At 43.8% G+C, this 13,098-nt stretch overlaps 2 protein-coding genes across 2 annotated transcripts; one reads left to right on the top strand and one right to left on the bottom strand.

Annotated features, from left to right (window-relative positions):
* Positions 1 to 4,987, top strand: gtsf1 (gametocyte specific factor 1). Its single transcript, XM_030354637.1, has 6 exons — positions 1 to 184; positions 2,587 to 2,693; positions 2,777 to 2,903; positions 3,093 to 3,176; positions 3,748 to 3,805; positions 3,881 to 4,987. The coding sequence occupies exons 1-6, from the start codon at positions 22 to 24 to the stop codon at positions 3,975 to 3,977; spliced, it is 636 nt and encodes a 211-aa protein (XP_030210497.1). The 5' UTR covers positions 1 to 21; the 3' UTR covers positions 3,978 to 4,987.
* Positions 4,988 to 7,605: 2,618 nt separating this feature from the next.
* On the bottom strand, positions 7,606 to 11,801 carry nr4a1 (nuclear receptor subfamily 4, group A, member 1). The gene is made up of 8 exons (XM_030365023.1): positions 11,526 to 11,801; positions 10,534 to 11,202; positions 10,234 to 10,438; positions 9,977 to 10,106; positions 9,620 to 9,783; positions 9,295 to 9,497; positions 8,997 to 9,175; positions 7,606 to 8,778 (listed from the first exon to the last, which is right to left on the bottom strand). Exons 2-8 carry the CDS (start codon positions 11,121 to 11,123, stop codon positions 8,522 to 8,524), a joined length of 1,728 nt encoding a protein of 575 aa, XP_030220883.1. The 5' UTR covers positions 11,124 to 11,202; positions 11,526 to 11,801; the 3' UTR covers positions 7,606 to 8,521.
* Positions 11,802 to 13,098: the final 1,297 nt, after the last annotated feature.

Here is a 13,098-nt window from a genome sequence, read left to right as displayed (position 1 = left end):
ACACACTTCCGGTCAACTGCCATGATCTGCCATTGTCCTCACGTGTCAGAGTGTTCGAGTGCTTCTCCCGTGTCTCTCCAGTGTTTTAATTGTTCAAATATGTCGACTTCAACCACCTATTTTGGAAGCATCGCAAATCCAAGGGCTCCGAAAAATGTTGAGCCCCACGCCAACGAAGAGATGGGTATGTGTAACTATTTAAACTGTTTGTTTTTAGTGTATTTGGAGATTTGTAATCTTGTTTTGAGGACAATTAATCGTAATGCGAAAGCCGTAATGCCAAAGACATAACTTTTCCCGAATTGTTTACATCAAGCCCTTCATACGGCGGAGTATTAACGACGGAGTGTTAGTGCCACACATGAAGAAAAAAAAATATTTTTGCCGTGACGAGATTAAAGCCGACACGTCGACTAGTAACACGTGTGTTCAGGTCCTCCCTGAACAGACGGGGTTTTCCGCACAACCTTTTCAGCGTCCTCACAACCTTTTCAGCGTCCTTACACCATGGACATAATAAAGGATGGACCACGGACTGGAAAATGGCCGCCCATTCATTCCTATACAAACTGCTCAGTGGCGCAGGGTAACATACAGGAGCGATTTGCTTCCGCGTTATGGGGCCAAGACAAGTGGCCTAGTCCGTGACGTACCGGATGCAGAAATATAGAACTGATACCGTAATGCACCGCTTCGTTGTCTTTGGATCTTTTTAATATATGGATCAATACATGATGAATCACAATGATCGCAAGCAGAGGACCGTGAGAGTTATTGAGCAGCAGATGAACCAGTCCAAAAATCGGACACGTTAACGGAGCACTGAACTAGGCCCTCTCGGTTGCCATTTGTTTCACTACGACTCCTTTCAGCTGCACACCCCTCTTCCCCAGCGAGATAACTGCTAATAAAACGCTTGAGGTGGCGTTTTGGAAAGAAAAAAGGTACATTTTTTTAGAACATGCCATGAAGGTAATTATGAGCCTTTGATTGATATCCAGACATTTTTTGCGGAGACACAATCCTGTTCCCCACTTGTATTGGAGTGGACGGCGATATCTACTTCTGGGCCACATGAAATGACGGACCCCCGTCCACAGCCAGCTTAAACAGCTGCAATACCAGGCTTGGCCTCTGAGCACTGGTGGATTGCGGAAGTATGCGCCTATCCTGGGGGCCTGCCTTACACTAATCACCACACTGTGGTTCTGCGCTAAAACAGCGTGGTTCTCTTTATTGTTAAACCCGATTCTGAAATACAATTTTACCAAATTTTCGACACAAGCCATTGGATTCTATACGACGGAGTATTAGGGCCACACGTGAAGAAAAAAAATATTTTTGCCGTGACGAGATTAAAATCGACACGTCGACCTTAAAGTCAACATGTCGACATTAAACTCGAAATGTCGAATAAAGTTGAAATGTCATGTCGACTTTAATCTCGACGTGTCGACTTTAAAATCGAAATGTCTAGAATAGAAACATCATATCGACTTTAATCTCGACGTGTCCATTTTCCGTTCCTCTGTCAGCACGCAGACTCCGGGCATCCTCCCAAGCGTGCAGTGTAGTAGTGCGGCATTGCCATCAGTGGTTGTGTCACACTAAATTTGTACCGGCTGCCAAATTTGTGCCGGGCGCGTCATCCATACGTAATCCACTCCAAATCTGCCTGGCAACAGATGATCGCTTCGTCCGTTGCCTGGCAACGGACGATCGCGTCGAATGACGTGAACATTTGCAAACCTTCTATCTAACGATCCGTTATCTGTATTGTGCTATTTCGTCCTTGACCTGCTTTAAACAATCAGTTTACTTGCTAAATTTGATTAAACAATTAAATACAATACAAATATAAAGTAAAAACAAGTGTTATCTAGCGATCCGTTAACTGTATTATGTTATTTCGTCTTTGGCAAGAATGAGCGCGAATGTTTTCTGAAACCTGCCCGGCAACGGACGACGCGATCATCTGCTGACAGGCAGGTTTGGAATGGATTACGTATGGATGACGCGCCCGGTACAAATTTGGCAGCCGGTACAAATTTAGTGTGACAGTTGCATTGTCGGTTGTAGTCGCTATATTGTTTGGATGGAGGCCTACACCACAAACAATGACCCCAGGGTTATTGTTGACTACTTTGTGTCATCCGCTGCACGCTTGGGAGGATGCCCGGAGCGTCTGCGTGCTGACAGAGGAACGGAAAATGGACCCGTCCAGATTAAAGTCGATATGATGTTTCAACTTTATTCTCGACATTTCGAGTTTAATGTCGACATGTTGACTTTAAAGTCGACGTGTCGATTTTAATCTCGTCACGGCAAAAATATTTTGGCCCTAATACTCCGTCGTAGTACTCGGTGCAGGCCCTAACTAATTTCAACTTTATTCTCGACATTTCGACTTTAAAAATATTTTTTTTCTTCGTGTGGCCCTAATACTCGGTCGTACCTTCACAATCTTTTTGGATCTTTGTACGTATTCAATTTCTTGTGTAAATAGCTCAGCACTACCTCTAGATGGCGTAGGTTTTACCTTCCTTGTCCATTCAATGGCTTGTTTGCTTGCTTTTCTTTTTGTAGAAGAGAAAGAGGACTGTGACGCGGTCAAACTACTGCAATGTCCTTTTGACCAAAACCATCAGATCCGTGCCTGCCGCTTCCCTTACCACCTTATCAAATGCAGAAAGGTATCCTCAAGGAATAAAATATGAGTACTATCAGACAGGTTTTCCTAGGGTTGTTTGTCCATGTACATTTCTCACTCTTGCAGAATCATCCCAAACTGGCAAGGGACTTGAAAACGTGCCCGTATAACGCTCGACATCTGTTTCCGGTTCATGAGATGAGTCTCCACACTGCCACCTGTGAGGACCGGAAGTCCGTCAGCTTGGATGAATGTAAGTCAGGTTGTGGGATTTCCACCTGGATTACATTTAGAGCATTTAGCAGATTCCTTTATCCAAAGCGATTTACAATAGGGCCATTATTTTTTCCAGATGAAGTTGAAGCAATAAGAAACCTGCACATTTCTCACTTTGATGCAAACCTTGATGAAGGGCTTTATTTGTAAACCGTTTGGTTCACAGCGTCTAATGCAGAGGTGCAGCGGAAATGGCAGGTCCCTGTTAGCACATGGACCAACCCCCAAACCGACGAGGATTGGGAATCAGGTTACAATCAAATTAATCTCAAACCTTGCACCTTAGGTCTGAGTGTTTAGGCTTGCTCTACGTCATTGATTATTGTATGTCTACATACTGTAAGGGTCACTTTTTATTGGGTCACCAATGGGATCCAAATACTGTTGGGCTCTCCTTTTTTAATCCAAGGAACATTGGGTTCACTCTGCAGAAGGGTCACTTTTTTTAATTCAGGGTGCCGATACTGGTATCTTGGATCACGTGACGATATCATTGGAAAAAAGGGACTTGTAGAGCTGCCACAATTTAGTTTTTCATGACCAGAAGGGACCACCCCGCTTGTTTATAATGTGTACAAATGTTGGCAGAGAGAAGAATATGACCACATGATATTTTGTGGAGCGGTTATCGTCATTTTTTTAAATGATCAGGTCCTCCACAAACTGTAATCCTTTCGATGGAAATGCATCTTCAGGGCTGTCCTGAACTAGATCCACGTTCCCATCTTAATTAATTAAATGGCTGAATGTGGATTTTTTTGTGGCCTGGACTTGTGATGATGGAACATTATTTGGATTCTGCCCCGCTTTGCCTCTTGCAGAAGCCGACGATGCTGCCGTTCCCTTTGTGTGGGGGACTGCCTCGACCTCCTTCTTACAGTAAGTGGCTCACTTCCCCATCCATTTCAAATGGCATTCTTACTCATTCAAGGCTACTATATTTTGTTTTTACAGACCAGAGGCGACGGATGGATTGATCTACGAGCACAACCTCAGCGCGGGGTTGAGAGCTCCGAAGACTCTCCCCTGGCCCGTTGATGTAGACCAATAGATGAATCCAAACCAAATTTTGGCCATTCTGCATGTTATTATCTATTTGTATCTTATCTAAAAGCATCCATTTGGTGGATGCTTTTTCTCTCTCTCTCTCTCTGTGTGTGCGCGCGCGTTCCTTCATTGTAAAATTAGGTGTTATGTTTTTTTAATATACCAGCAGGTGTGAGTATTTTTTGCCGTTCGGCTTGTAACTGCTAATCACAATCACGCCTGGTGGTATAATATGTCACCCTTTAATGCATTGGATAAATGTCTTTAAAGGAATTAAAAATTTGACCCCCTCTTTATTAGTTTGCCTGCGGTCTTTGCTAAAGAACAGAAGGCCTACTAATTCCTTTTCTCAAGGAATGCTGTTTTTCCATGTACTAAGCAGTGGAACCTCATGCTATTTTAGTATTGAAGGAAAACCGTTTGCTGTGCACCACTTGGGGGCAGTGTTTATTGTTTTTGTTAGTTTCCAGTGCAGTTACCAAGGTCAATGTCAGTGGGGTTTTGATTAATTTCAACAAAGGTTTTAAGATCCAACTTGGTGAATCTGGGACGTATCTTGCCAACTTTTTGAGTTCTGAAAGATGACGCCTTATAACATGGCAACACGTCTTCCCTCACTACCATAGATTTCACGTGATTAAATTGTATTGAGTTTAAGTGGACTTAATCTGATTTAAGCTTGGTGGCCATAACCCATCTAAGGCAAATTGTTTGCTTATGGTCCAATGTTTTGATGGCCAAATTTTGCACACGTATCTGTAAAAACGATAATTATTTGCTAACTATAGTTTGTTTTAGGAAATTGTTATTTTAATTATTTATGATGTACGTTTAATATACATTATACCATAGGTCTGCATCACCAAGACAGGACTGTTCTATGGAGTCCATTTTCTGATTTTATCATTCTTGGTGAAATAAATGTGTGCATTTTCAAATAAAGAAATCTCGAAAGTTAAATATATTGATGCATATTTTAATGTCCTCGCACATGCAAATAAAAATACATAATGCCAATCAATTCGTGTTTGTTATGCTAACTTAAAAGATAAGTTAGGCCTACATTTAGCAACAACTGCAGGGACTTTGTGTGCTGTGTTGTGATCCGTGGTAAGGCTCCCTGTCACGCTGGTAGTGAGACACACCGCCAGCTCCAGGAAGGCATTCTGAGGCCCTTTGCCTGAATGAAACCAAAGCTTCCTGTCACTTGTATAATTGTAACATATTCTCACAGCCATTGATGCCAAGCAGACATTTTGGGTGCTGTGGCTATCTCTCCGATAATTGTCACCTGTTATCGCATTTTATTAGGTTTCAGCAATCGTCCATCAATAAAGATATGTATTTATATTAAATGTAAGTTGAACTCCTTGCAGGAATCCACACCCGAACCGCTATTCTTGTCTCAGATTGAATGGATACACTTCAAACGCATTCTGATCTGACCTCAGCCTACAAAACTTTTGTAATCAGAGTGACGGTGACTTTATCCGGTTACTCTATCTGTATCTCAGTGTAATAAGTTGCTATGTCCTCCGTCTCTATAGCTCAGTGTTTGGCCCAAGGCCACCAGATTATTCTTGTGGCCCTACCCCCAAACTGAACCCAGGTCCCCTGTCTGTTGACGGGTCCCCTGGCTGTGGCAGGGTTCCCTCTTTGTGGTAGGGTACCCTGTCTGTTGTGGGGTACCCCATCAATCACTGTTGCACAGAGGTACAGTTATCTCCCATCTAAACTACAGAATATGGTGTTGGTCAGTAGCCATTACGACCCATATGGGTGTTAACTGGTACTAGAAATATGCATTTCATTTTCATAATCTAAATTGAGTGAACTGATGTGTTCAGTTTATTAGTTCCCGAATGATGCGTTGCTTTAAAGGAGGCATATTATGGTGTTTTCCCAACAAGTTAACATAGTTTATAAGTTCCAGAAAACATGTTATTCCCCATTTCCCCTCTGATTCAGTCCCTTCAGAATGCGCTGTTTCTGTTGTCTGTAGCTTTATTGCAAATGAGCTGCTGCCGATTGAGCTGTCAGAGTGAACCACACAATGGAGCGGAAGTGATTGTTGCCATTTTCGGACTCCCAGATCCCTATCTATATAATATAATAATATATATGTATTTATATAATATATCTAATATCACGGCCAGAAGATATTTGCGCCTTGGATGATATTATGAATCATAAAGCCTACGTCTGACATCTGCTACTTCCACAACAAGTAAAGACTCGTAGTGGGGGTTATCTCGGCCATGGTTGAAAAGATTTGGGGGAAAGGAACTTTGGCCTTGACTCCCTGAAGTCCATATTGAACCGCGACATAGAGGAGAAAGGGATTGCACTCCCGGAGCTGAGCTGCCGGACTGCCGCCGAGCTCCCCCCGCCGGAGCAGCTCGGCGGCAGGCAAATGCAAGTTTCTCGCCAGAAAATGTTATCAAAACGTATTTTAATGCCGAAATTGTCGTTAAATGTTACATATTCCACAGAGTTCAGGCAGCTGCTTTCTTTGACCAGTCGATAGGGGGCGCTCTACATGAAACGCTCATATCGGTTGTTTTGGGTGATATTGATGAACAATTTTGTCTTTTAGTTTAAATAACTAGCTGCTCGTACAGTATGTAATAAATTAACAGGGATTGTAAGTCTATACTTGAAGTTAAAGCTATAATGAGATATAATGTGTTGTCACTAGGCTGGTACGCGTTGTATCAGTTTATATACAAAACATATCATACTTTTCACCTCTTCACTTAATATTTACACATATCCTTTTACAAGGATCTTTTTAAATATCACGATGAGTAAACACATAAATATATCAGTCTACTCAAAAAGTGGTATTCAAGCCAAAATCTAGGAATGTATTATTTCCTTGAATTGTTATATTATATCCATAATAAAGGTTTACCTGTGCAGGCAAAATATTGCTTTTAAATGTAGTTAGTAATTAGTTAACGCATATCTCTATTTGTAGCATGAATACAATATTTTTTATCCTCAAAGTCCATGTAGGCCTACATCATAAACACACCTGCTTTATAATCATAAACAAATACTGAATTGGGGGATAGATGATCAGTTTCAGAAAAAAAATGGCTCCCATAGAAATAACCAGTCTCCATGTCAGCATGTGCACCTGTTTGTACAATCTATAAATACTCTTTTACAGCCTTGACTTATAGAGCCCTCCTTATAATGTTCACGCAGTGTGAGATTTGCTGCTTGCATTTTGTCGTACACCAGCGCGTGATGGGGGAATACAATACAATGACGAAGTAGTCTGTTACATGAGACTGCAAAGGGAATTCCATAGGCGTCTAAAAAGAGTGCAGTGCATAGCTGGATGGTAGAGGCAGGGCGGGCTGGAGGATTGAATAGTGTGGTCTCACATGAGGCCATCTATGTTGGGTATTACGTCCAACAACTCAACAGTCCATGGATCAGGATTATTTGGTATACTTTTGGTCTGGAAACACCACAATGATGATGAACACTACTTAATGAATTACTACTAGTGCCGAAATACATAAAGCAATAAAAGTGTATTATTTCAAACTGTTTCAATCCGGCCATATTGTATGCGCTTGCGCATGTCACGTGTTCATAAATAAAATATACTAACAGTACCAAGTTAAGTAAAATTATTTATTTATTCTAAAATACAAATGTAACATAACATGTCTCTAGAATGTACAAATAAAATGCCCAAGACAAAGTTGAATCAAAACATAACAGCAATGTGCACTGCTAACAGATATAGCCTTCCAATTTTAAATGGAGGACTGTGCGTAAGACTTTATATTCAAAACTGTAAGCATAGCTGCTTCTTGAAAACCTGTCAAACGTTTGCATCATGTACTACTGATGACTGCCAATAGAGTACCATCCTGATTTCTTAATCACCACTCAACAAACATTTCTCGCCATAAACTTGGCTCACAAAAAGAGCCCTTGTCGGCAAGGGACGCTTCGCCAGGGTGTTTACAAGAGAATCTAAACCACCTTTCCCAAATAGAAAACAGCTGAGTCATGTGCTCCTCATAATGTCCGTACCCAGAGTCCCAGTAAAGCTGGGAGAACCTTGTGTTCAGACACCTTAGAGAGAATGGAGCAGTACATGTGTATTTCTATCTGTTGTACTGTAAACTCACAACAGTTAAGCTTTTTTCTCCCTTTCCAGCTTCCACTCCTATCACTTTGTGCTGCAAACGTAAATGCTCTCCCTTTGGTCCACATGGGGGTCAGTCTGCCGCTACAACTTGACAACTGCAGCATTTATCAGTAATAATTATATCTGAAAACATATCATTTTGTGTCTTTGACAATTTTACCCATGAGACAGCATTTTTTAAATGTGCATACACCAATTGTATGTTGCACACGTGTTCATGGGATTGAAAAGAACAAAAATGTTATGACCCAAATAGACCTTCTCCATGTGTGCTAAATAGGCCCAGTTTCTTTTTCTTCCTCTCGATTGTCAAATTTGGAAGGAAATCACAGCCTAGCAGAAGGTAAGGTTTTTCGGCACAGAACAATTTTTCAAAACGGAAAGGTTTCCATGAAGATCTTTTCCACTAGAGGCGGTGGTGCCACGAGATTTTCTAGCTTGAGGTAGAAAATGCGCTGGAGGCCCTGCGAGCACAGAGTCCGAAGCTCTGGAAGCTTGCCAAGGAGCCTCGACAAGAAGTTGGGCGGGAATGAATCAGAGGTGCAGGCAGAGACGTGATCCCTCAGGCAGGCGATCAGCTGATTCTGCAAGCCCTCCACGCGCGATGGCTCCTTCAGGCCGTGCCGGTCTGTCGAGAGGGAAGAACGAGTGGTGTGCCCGTGAGCTCATGTTCACATTCAACGCACGGTCCGATCACTGTCTAAAACATGAGCAATGTTAAAGAAGATTCTACAGTAAACCCCATTGTCGCTGATGAAGGCTAATATAACACGATCTATCAGATTGAAGGCTAATGCATGATAGGATCTCTACTTGATCATCTATAATGATAGTCCAAAAGCTTACCACTTATTATCACCAACGTCGTAAGGCAGGAGAAGGAGGAAACGTCCAGATTCATGCGATGGAGGCTTTGAGAAAAGCCCAAGATGGAGTCAATCCAATCCCCAAATCCTGCTACACACTGTTTCTTGTGCAGCACACGGCCATTGCAGAAGACAAGTTCTTCGGTGTCTGGGTTAGATCTGTCAACCAAAAGATCCAAAGATCAGCATTCATTTATTAATGACGACGCATTCAATAATTAAAGATATAGATGAATGTTAAACGTTAGATTTCCAATTGCACATCACAGCCCACCCACCGGTAGGCCAGCCGTAGGATGAAGAGCTCGACGAAGGCCGACTCCAGCAGCAGCTCCCGGTCCTCGGGGCAGAAGGCAGAGAAGCCCGGGATGGTCTCCGCCCACCTCCTGATGACCTCCATGGACGCCGTCAGCAGCTCATAGAACTGTCGGATGTCACTAGCATCCTCCTTCTGGGATTGAGTGAATACCTCGTCCTGGTACTAATGGAACAGACACAGGAGGATCGGTCAGTAAATGTGAAAGTGCACGCAAACACACACCCACACACATATAATGAAATGTATTTGACCTATGTTGAGTAAGAATAGACTGTTCTTCTCACCTTGGAGTAATCCAGGTTTCCGATGCCTGGGTTTGAGTCTACGTGTGCTTTGACAAGAGAAGCAATCATTTTAACCGGAGCTTCAGTGTTTGAGACGTCCAATGTGGCTTTAGGCTTCGAAGGCAGTCTGCCTCTTCGTCCTTTAAGGCTGTCTGTTCTCACCACTGAGAAAACAGAGACATTAAAAGTTCAGAACTTTTAACATTTAAAAGAACTACTTTCCTACTTAATGTCCCAATTATCACAAATTGATTTGTAATGCAATCCCCAGCCACCACAGGTACACAGTCACATCTATGCACAGCCACCAGAATAATGAATGAATAATGAATTGAAAGAGCAGAGATGGAAACATACCTTCTTTCACCATGCCAACCGCCAAGCATTTTTGGAAACGACAGAATTGGCAACGATTTCTCCGCCTCTTATCCACTGGACAGTCCTTGTTCGCCAGACAGACGTACTTGGAGTTCTTTTGTACAGTGCGCTGCATAAACAGATCCAAATGTTATTACCACTATTATTATTATGATTCAAATGAATAGGATTAATTTCTGAACATGCCCCATCCCGTTTGGAGCAGCAGTAGGCCAGTAATGTAAGGAGGCAGTTACCTTGAAGAAGCCCTTGCATCCCTCACAGGTGCGGACGCCGTAATGCTGGCAGGAGGCGTGGTCGCCGCACACAGCGCACTGCCCCTCATTCCCGCTGTTGCTTCCAGCCTTGTGCGTAAGGTTGTCTTCCAGCGGGTCACTGCTCACTCCTAGGGGCCTGGGCTGCTGGTAGGCCATGGGCGGGTAGGGCAAGGCAGAAGGGTGCTGCTGCTGCTGCTGCTGCTGCTGCTGCTGCTGCTGCTGCTGCTGCTGCTGCTGCTGCTGCTGCTGCTGCTGCTGCTGCTGCTGCTGCTGCTGCTGCTGCTGCTGCTGGTGAAGGACTCCTGCTCCCCTAACCGGGGCTGCAAGGCAGCAAAGCGCGACAGGTCCTCCGTTGCCTCCGGGCCGAAAGTGAAGTACAACGGGGCACAGTGGGGCGCTTGTGGTTCCTCGGCGGCCCAGTATCCAGGGGAGGGGGTGTAAGGACCGAAGGCCGAGGAATCCCAAGCTGAGGGGGGCTGTGCATACAGCCCCGGGGTGGAAGGCGACGGGACGGAGGCCGGGCTCCCGAAGTACTCTGAGCCCCCGGGGGAGGGGGCCTCGTCCAGGTAGCTCACCTCGAAGGAGCCGGGGTAGCAGCCGTACACCTGCATGTCGTCCAGTCGGAAAGGGGACTCCTGGTCGGCGGGGGCCGCTGCGGGGGCGGCGGTGGTGATCTGGCATGAGTAGGCATCGAGGTCACCCGAGAAGGGCCCTGCCAGGAAGCCCAGTCCCGGTTGGGGTGGTGGGGAGGGATGGCACCTCATGTCCATGGACAGTCGGGAGCTGAAGTCCAAACTCTCAAACTCTGGGATGCAGAGGGAGTTGTCAGGGTAAGGCAGGGTGGCGTGCTGGGGGTGGACGCAGGTCATGGCTGGGTCAGAGAGATAGCCTGAAGTGTCTTCGGGGGGGATCTCAGTTGACTCTCTTTGATTCGTCTTGGAGTACTTCCTGTCATTCAAAGGTGTGCAGGTTAGAGATAGAAATATAACACTGACTAGTTAAAATATTCAAAATTGTACTTGTTTTTTAATGCATTTTGCAGGCAGGTGTTTTGATTGGATGGATTGCTCTGTATTGAGCAGGTGTGAATGTCATTAACAACATAGACAATATCTGGTACAGGATATTGTGTACACCTGTGCATCAAAAGTTAACTGTGCGCTGATATTTTCATGTAAAATCGTTTATATTTAAAAGTATTGCATTAGTATGTGTGTGCATGCCAATATAATTATATAACTTTTAAATATATACAATAATAAAGTTCTTACCTGTAATGTTCTTTCTCAGAGTTTGAAACAGTTTATAATCCAAAGAGAGATGTTGTCCTCATCGCTGCTCTTTTGAAATGAGGTGCTATCCCTCTGTTCTGAACGCCCTAAGACATTTATAGACGGTATCAGTTGAGTTGTACCATTACGTCAGAAGGATATTCCATACAAGGCGGCGCAGGGGTGGGGAGCTTTCCACAACGTGGCCAATCGTGTTGCGAGTTTAAAGAATACCCGCCTGATGACGCACTAGCGGGATTCCGATGACGCGCAGACTGCAAGAACCGCAGCATTGTCTTCCCTCTACACACACACACACACACACACACACACACACACACACACACACACACACACACGCTAATAATTATGACTGAGGAGGCGTTACGGATGTTCAAGCGGAAGGAGGAGTTACTTTGCAATGTCGCTTAAAGTAGCAAATACATTAGACTACTTTAGGCTATGTTTCGACATATAACACGAATACTTCCTGTCTTGCGAACTCATGGATGTACTGTGTAAATTACCATAAAATGACATAACTGTCACTCAATCATTTGTGTGAACAGCTTTACAAAACTTTCGAAGTGTGTAATTTCTCTGCTGTACTAAACCTTATTTGTGTACAATTAAAAAAACATGTTTATTATAAGGACGATGAATATTATTATATTATTGAAACAATGCATAATTATAACGATATTTTATAATAATACTTATAATAATAATTATTAATATTAATATGATTACCATTGTCAGTCAAATAAATGCAGGTTCCTAAAACGGCTATAAACCACCTTTTTAACTTACACATATGAAATCTCCTCTCCCCTACTGGCTCACGGGGAGCTGATATGAAGAAGAACTGAACCTCTGCACACAGTGCACATGGAGGAAGTGGGCTTTGGTGTTTGCATATCAGCCATTCGAATGAAGCGGAACATGGTTTCACATTCGGTCACACGGAGTGAAATAACCAAATGAGATTGCCTTCTTGTTAAAAGGGACATTCTCTCTTGTTGTGCGTGAGGTGCCCTCCTTCTTTGTTTAAACTTTATTCCACTGAGGGATGCATGTGATGTCACGGCGCCCCTAGTGATGTCACACTTATACCGTGGGCCTACCCAGACAGCATATACCTTACCCCTACAACTTTATGTTCTGAAGTCGATCACAATCAGAATGCACATACCCCAAGTGTCTGTTTCGCTGTATTGCTAAATAATATATACATTATTTTGAGATCCACACGCATATTGTGAAAACAGAATTTACATATTTTCACAGGGCCTTTATGGCCTTCAGACTCCACCAAACCATCTTCTGTATCGCAAGTCTAGCCTCGGCGTACACCCAGCTCGGCGCGCTCTCACGCGAGCACGTACGCCAGAAAACCGCGGGTTCAAGCCCGCACGTTCCGTATTGCCTCACGTGTCTCCGTGTCGAGCTGCACCGCCACCTGTCCCTCGTCTATATTTATGTGAACAGCTGTCTGCCGGTGGGCTGCTGCTGCTGCTCAGCGCGGACCATTCGTAGCGCGCGGTTCTGATCAGGAGGGGTTTATTAGGATTCA

This window comes from Gadus morhua, chromosome 1, assembly GCF_902167405.1.
Source record: "Gadus morhua chromosome 1, gadMor3.0, whole genome shotgun sequence".
Taxonomy (NCBI): Eukaryota; Metazoa; Chordata; class Actinopteri; order Gadiformes; family Gadidae; genus Gadus; species Gadus morhua.
This window is presented reverse-complemented; position numbering and strand designations above follow the sequence as displayed.

Excerpts from the sequence above, each read along its gene's own strand:
- gtsf1 (XM_030354637.1), top strand. The coding sequence starts at position 22 with ATGATCTGCCATTGTCCTCACGTGTCAGAGTGTTCGAGTGCTTCTCCC. Across the intron at positions 2,694-2,776 it reads ACCTTATCAAATGCAGAAAG|AATCATCCCAAACTGGCAAG; the intron begins GTATCCTCAAGG and ends TCACTCTTGCAG. Across the intron at positions 2,904-3,092 it reads GTCCGTCAGCTTGGATGAAT|CGTCTAATGCAGAGGTGCAG; the intron begins GTAAGTCAGGTT and ends TTTGGTTCACAG.
- nr4a1 (XM_030365023.1), bottom strand. The coding sequence starts at position 11,123 with ATGACCTGCGTCCACCCCCAGCACGCCACCCTGCCTTACCCTGACAAC. Across the intron at positions 9,498-9,619 it reads GAAACCTGGATTACTCCAAG|TACCAGGACGAGGTATTCAC; the intron begins GTGAGAAGAACA and ends CTGTTCCATTAG. Across the intron at positions 8,779-8,996 it reads GACGTTGGTGATAATAAGTG|ACCGGCACGGCCTGAAGGAG; the intron begins GTAAGCTTTTGG and ends CCCTCTCGACAG.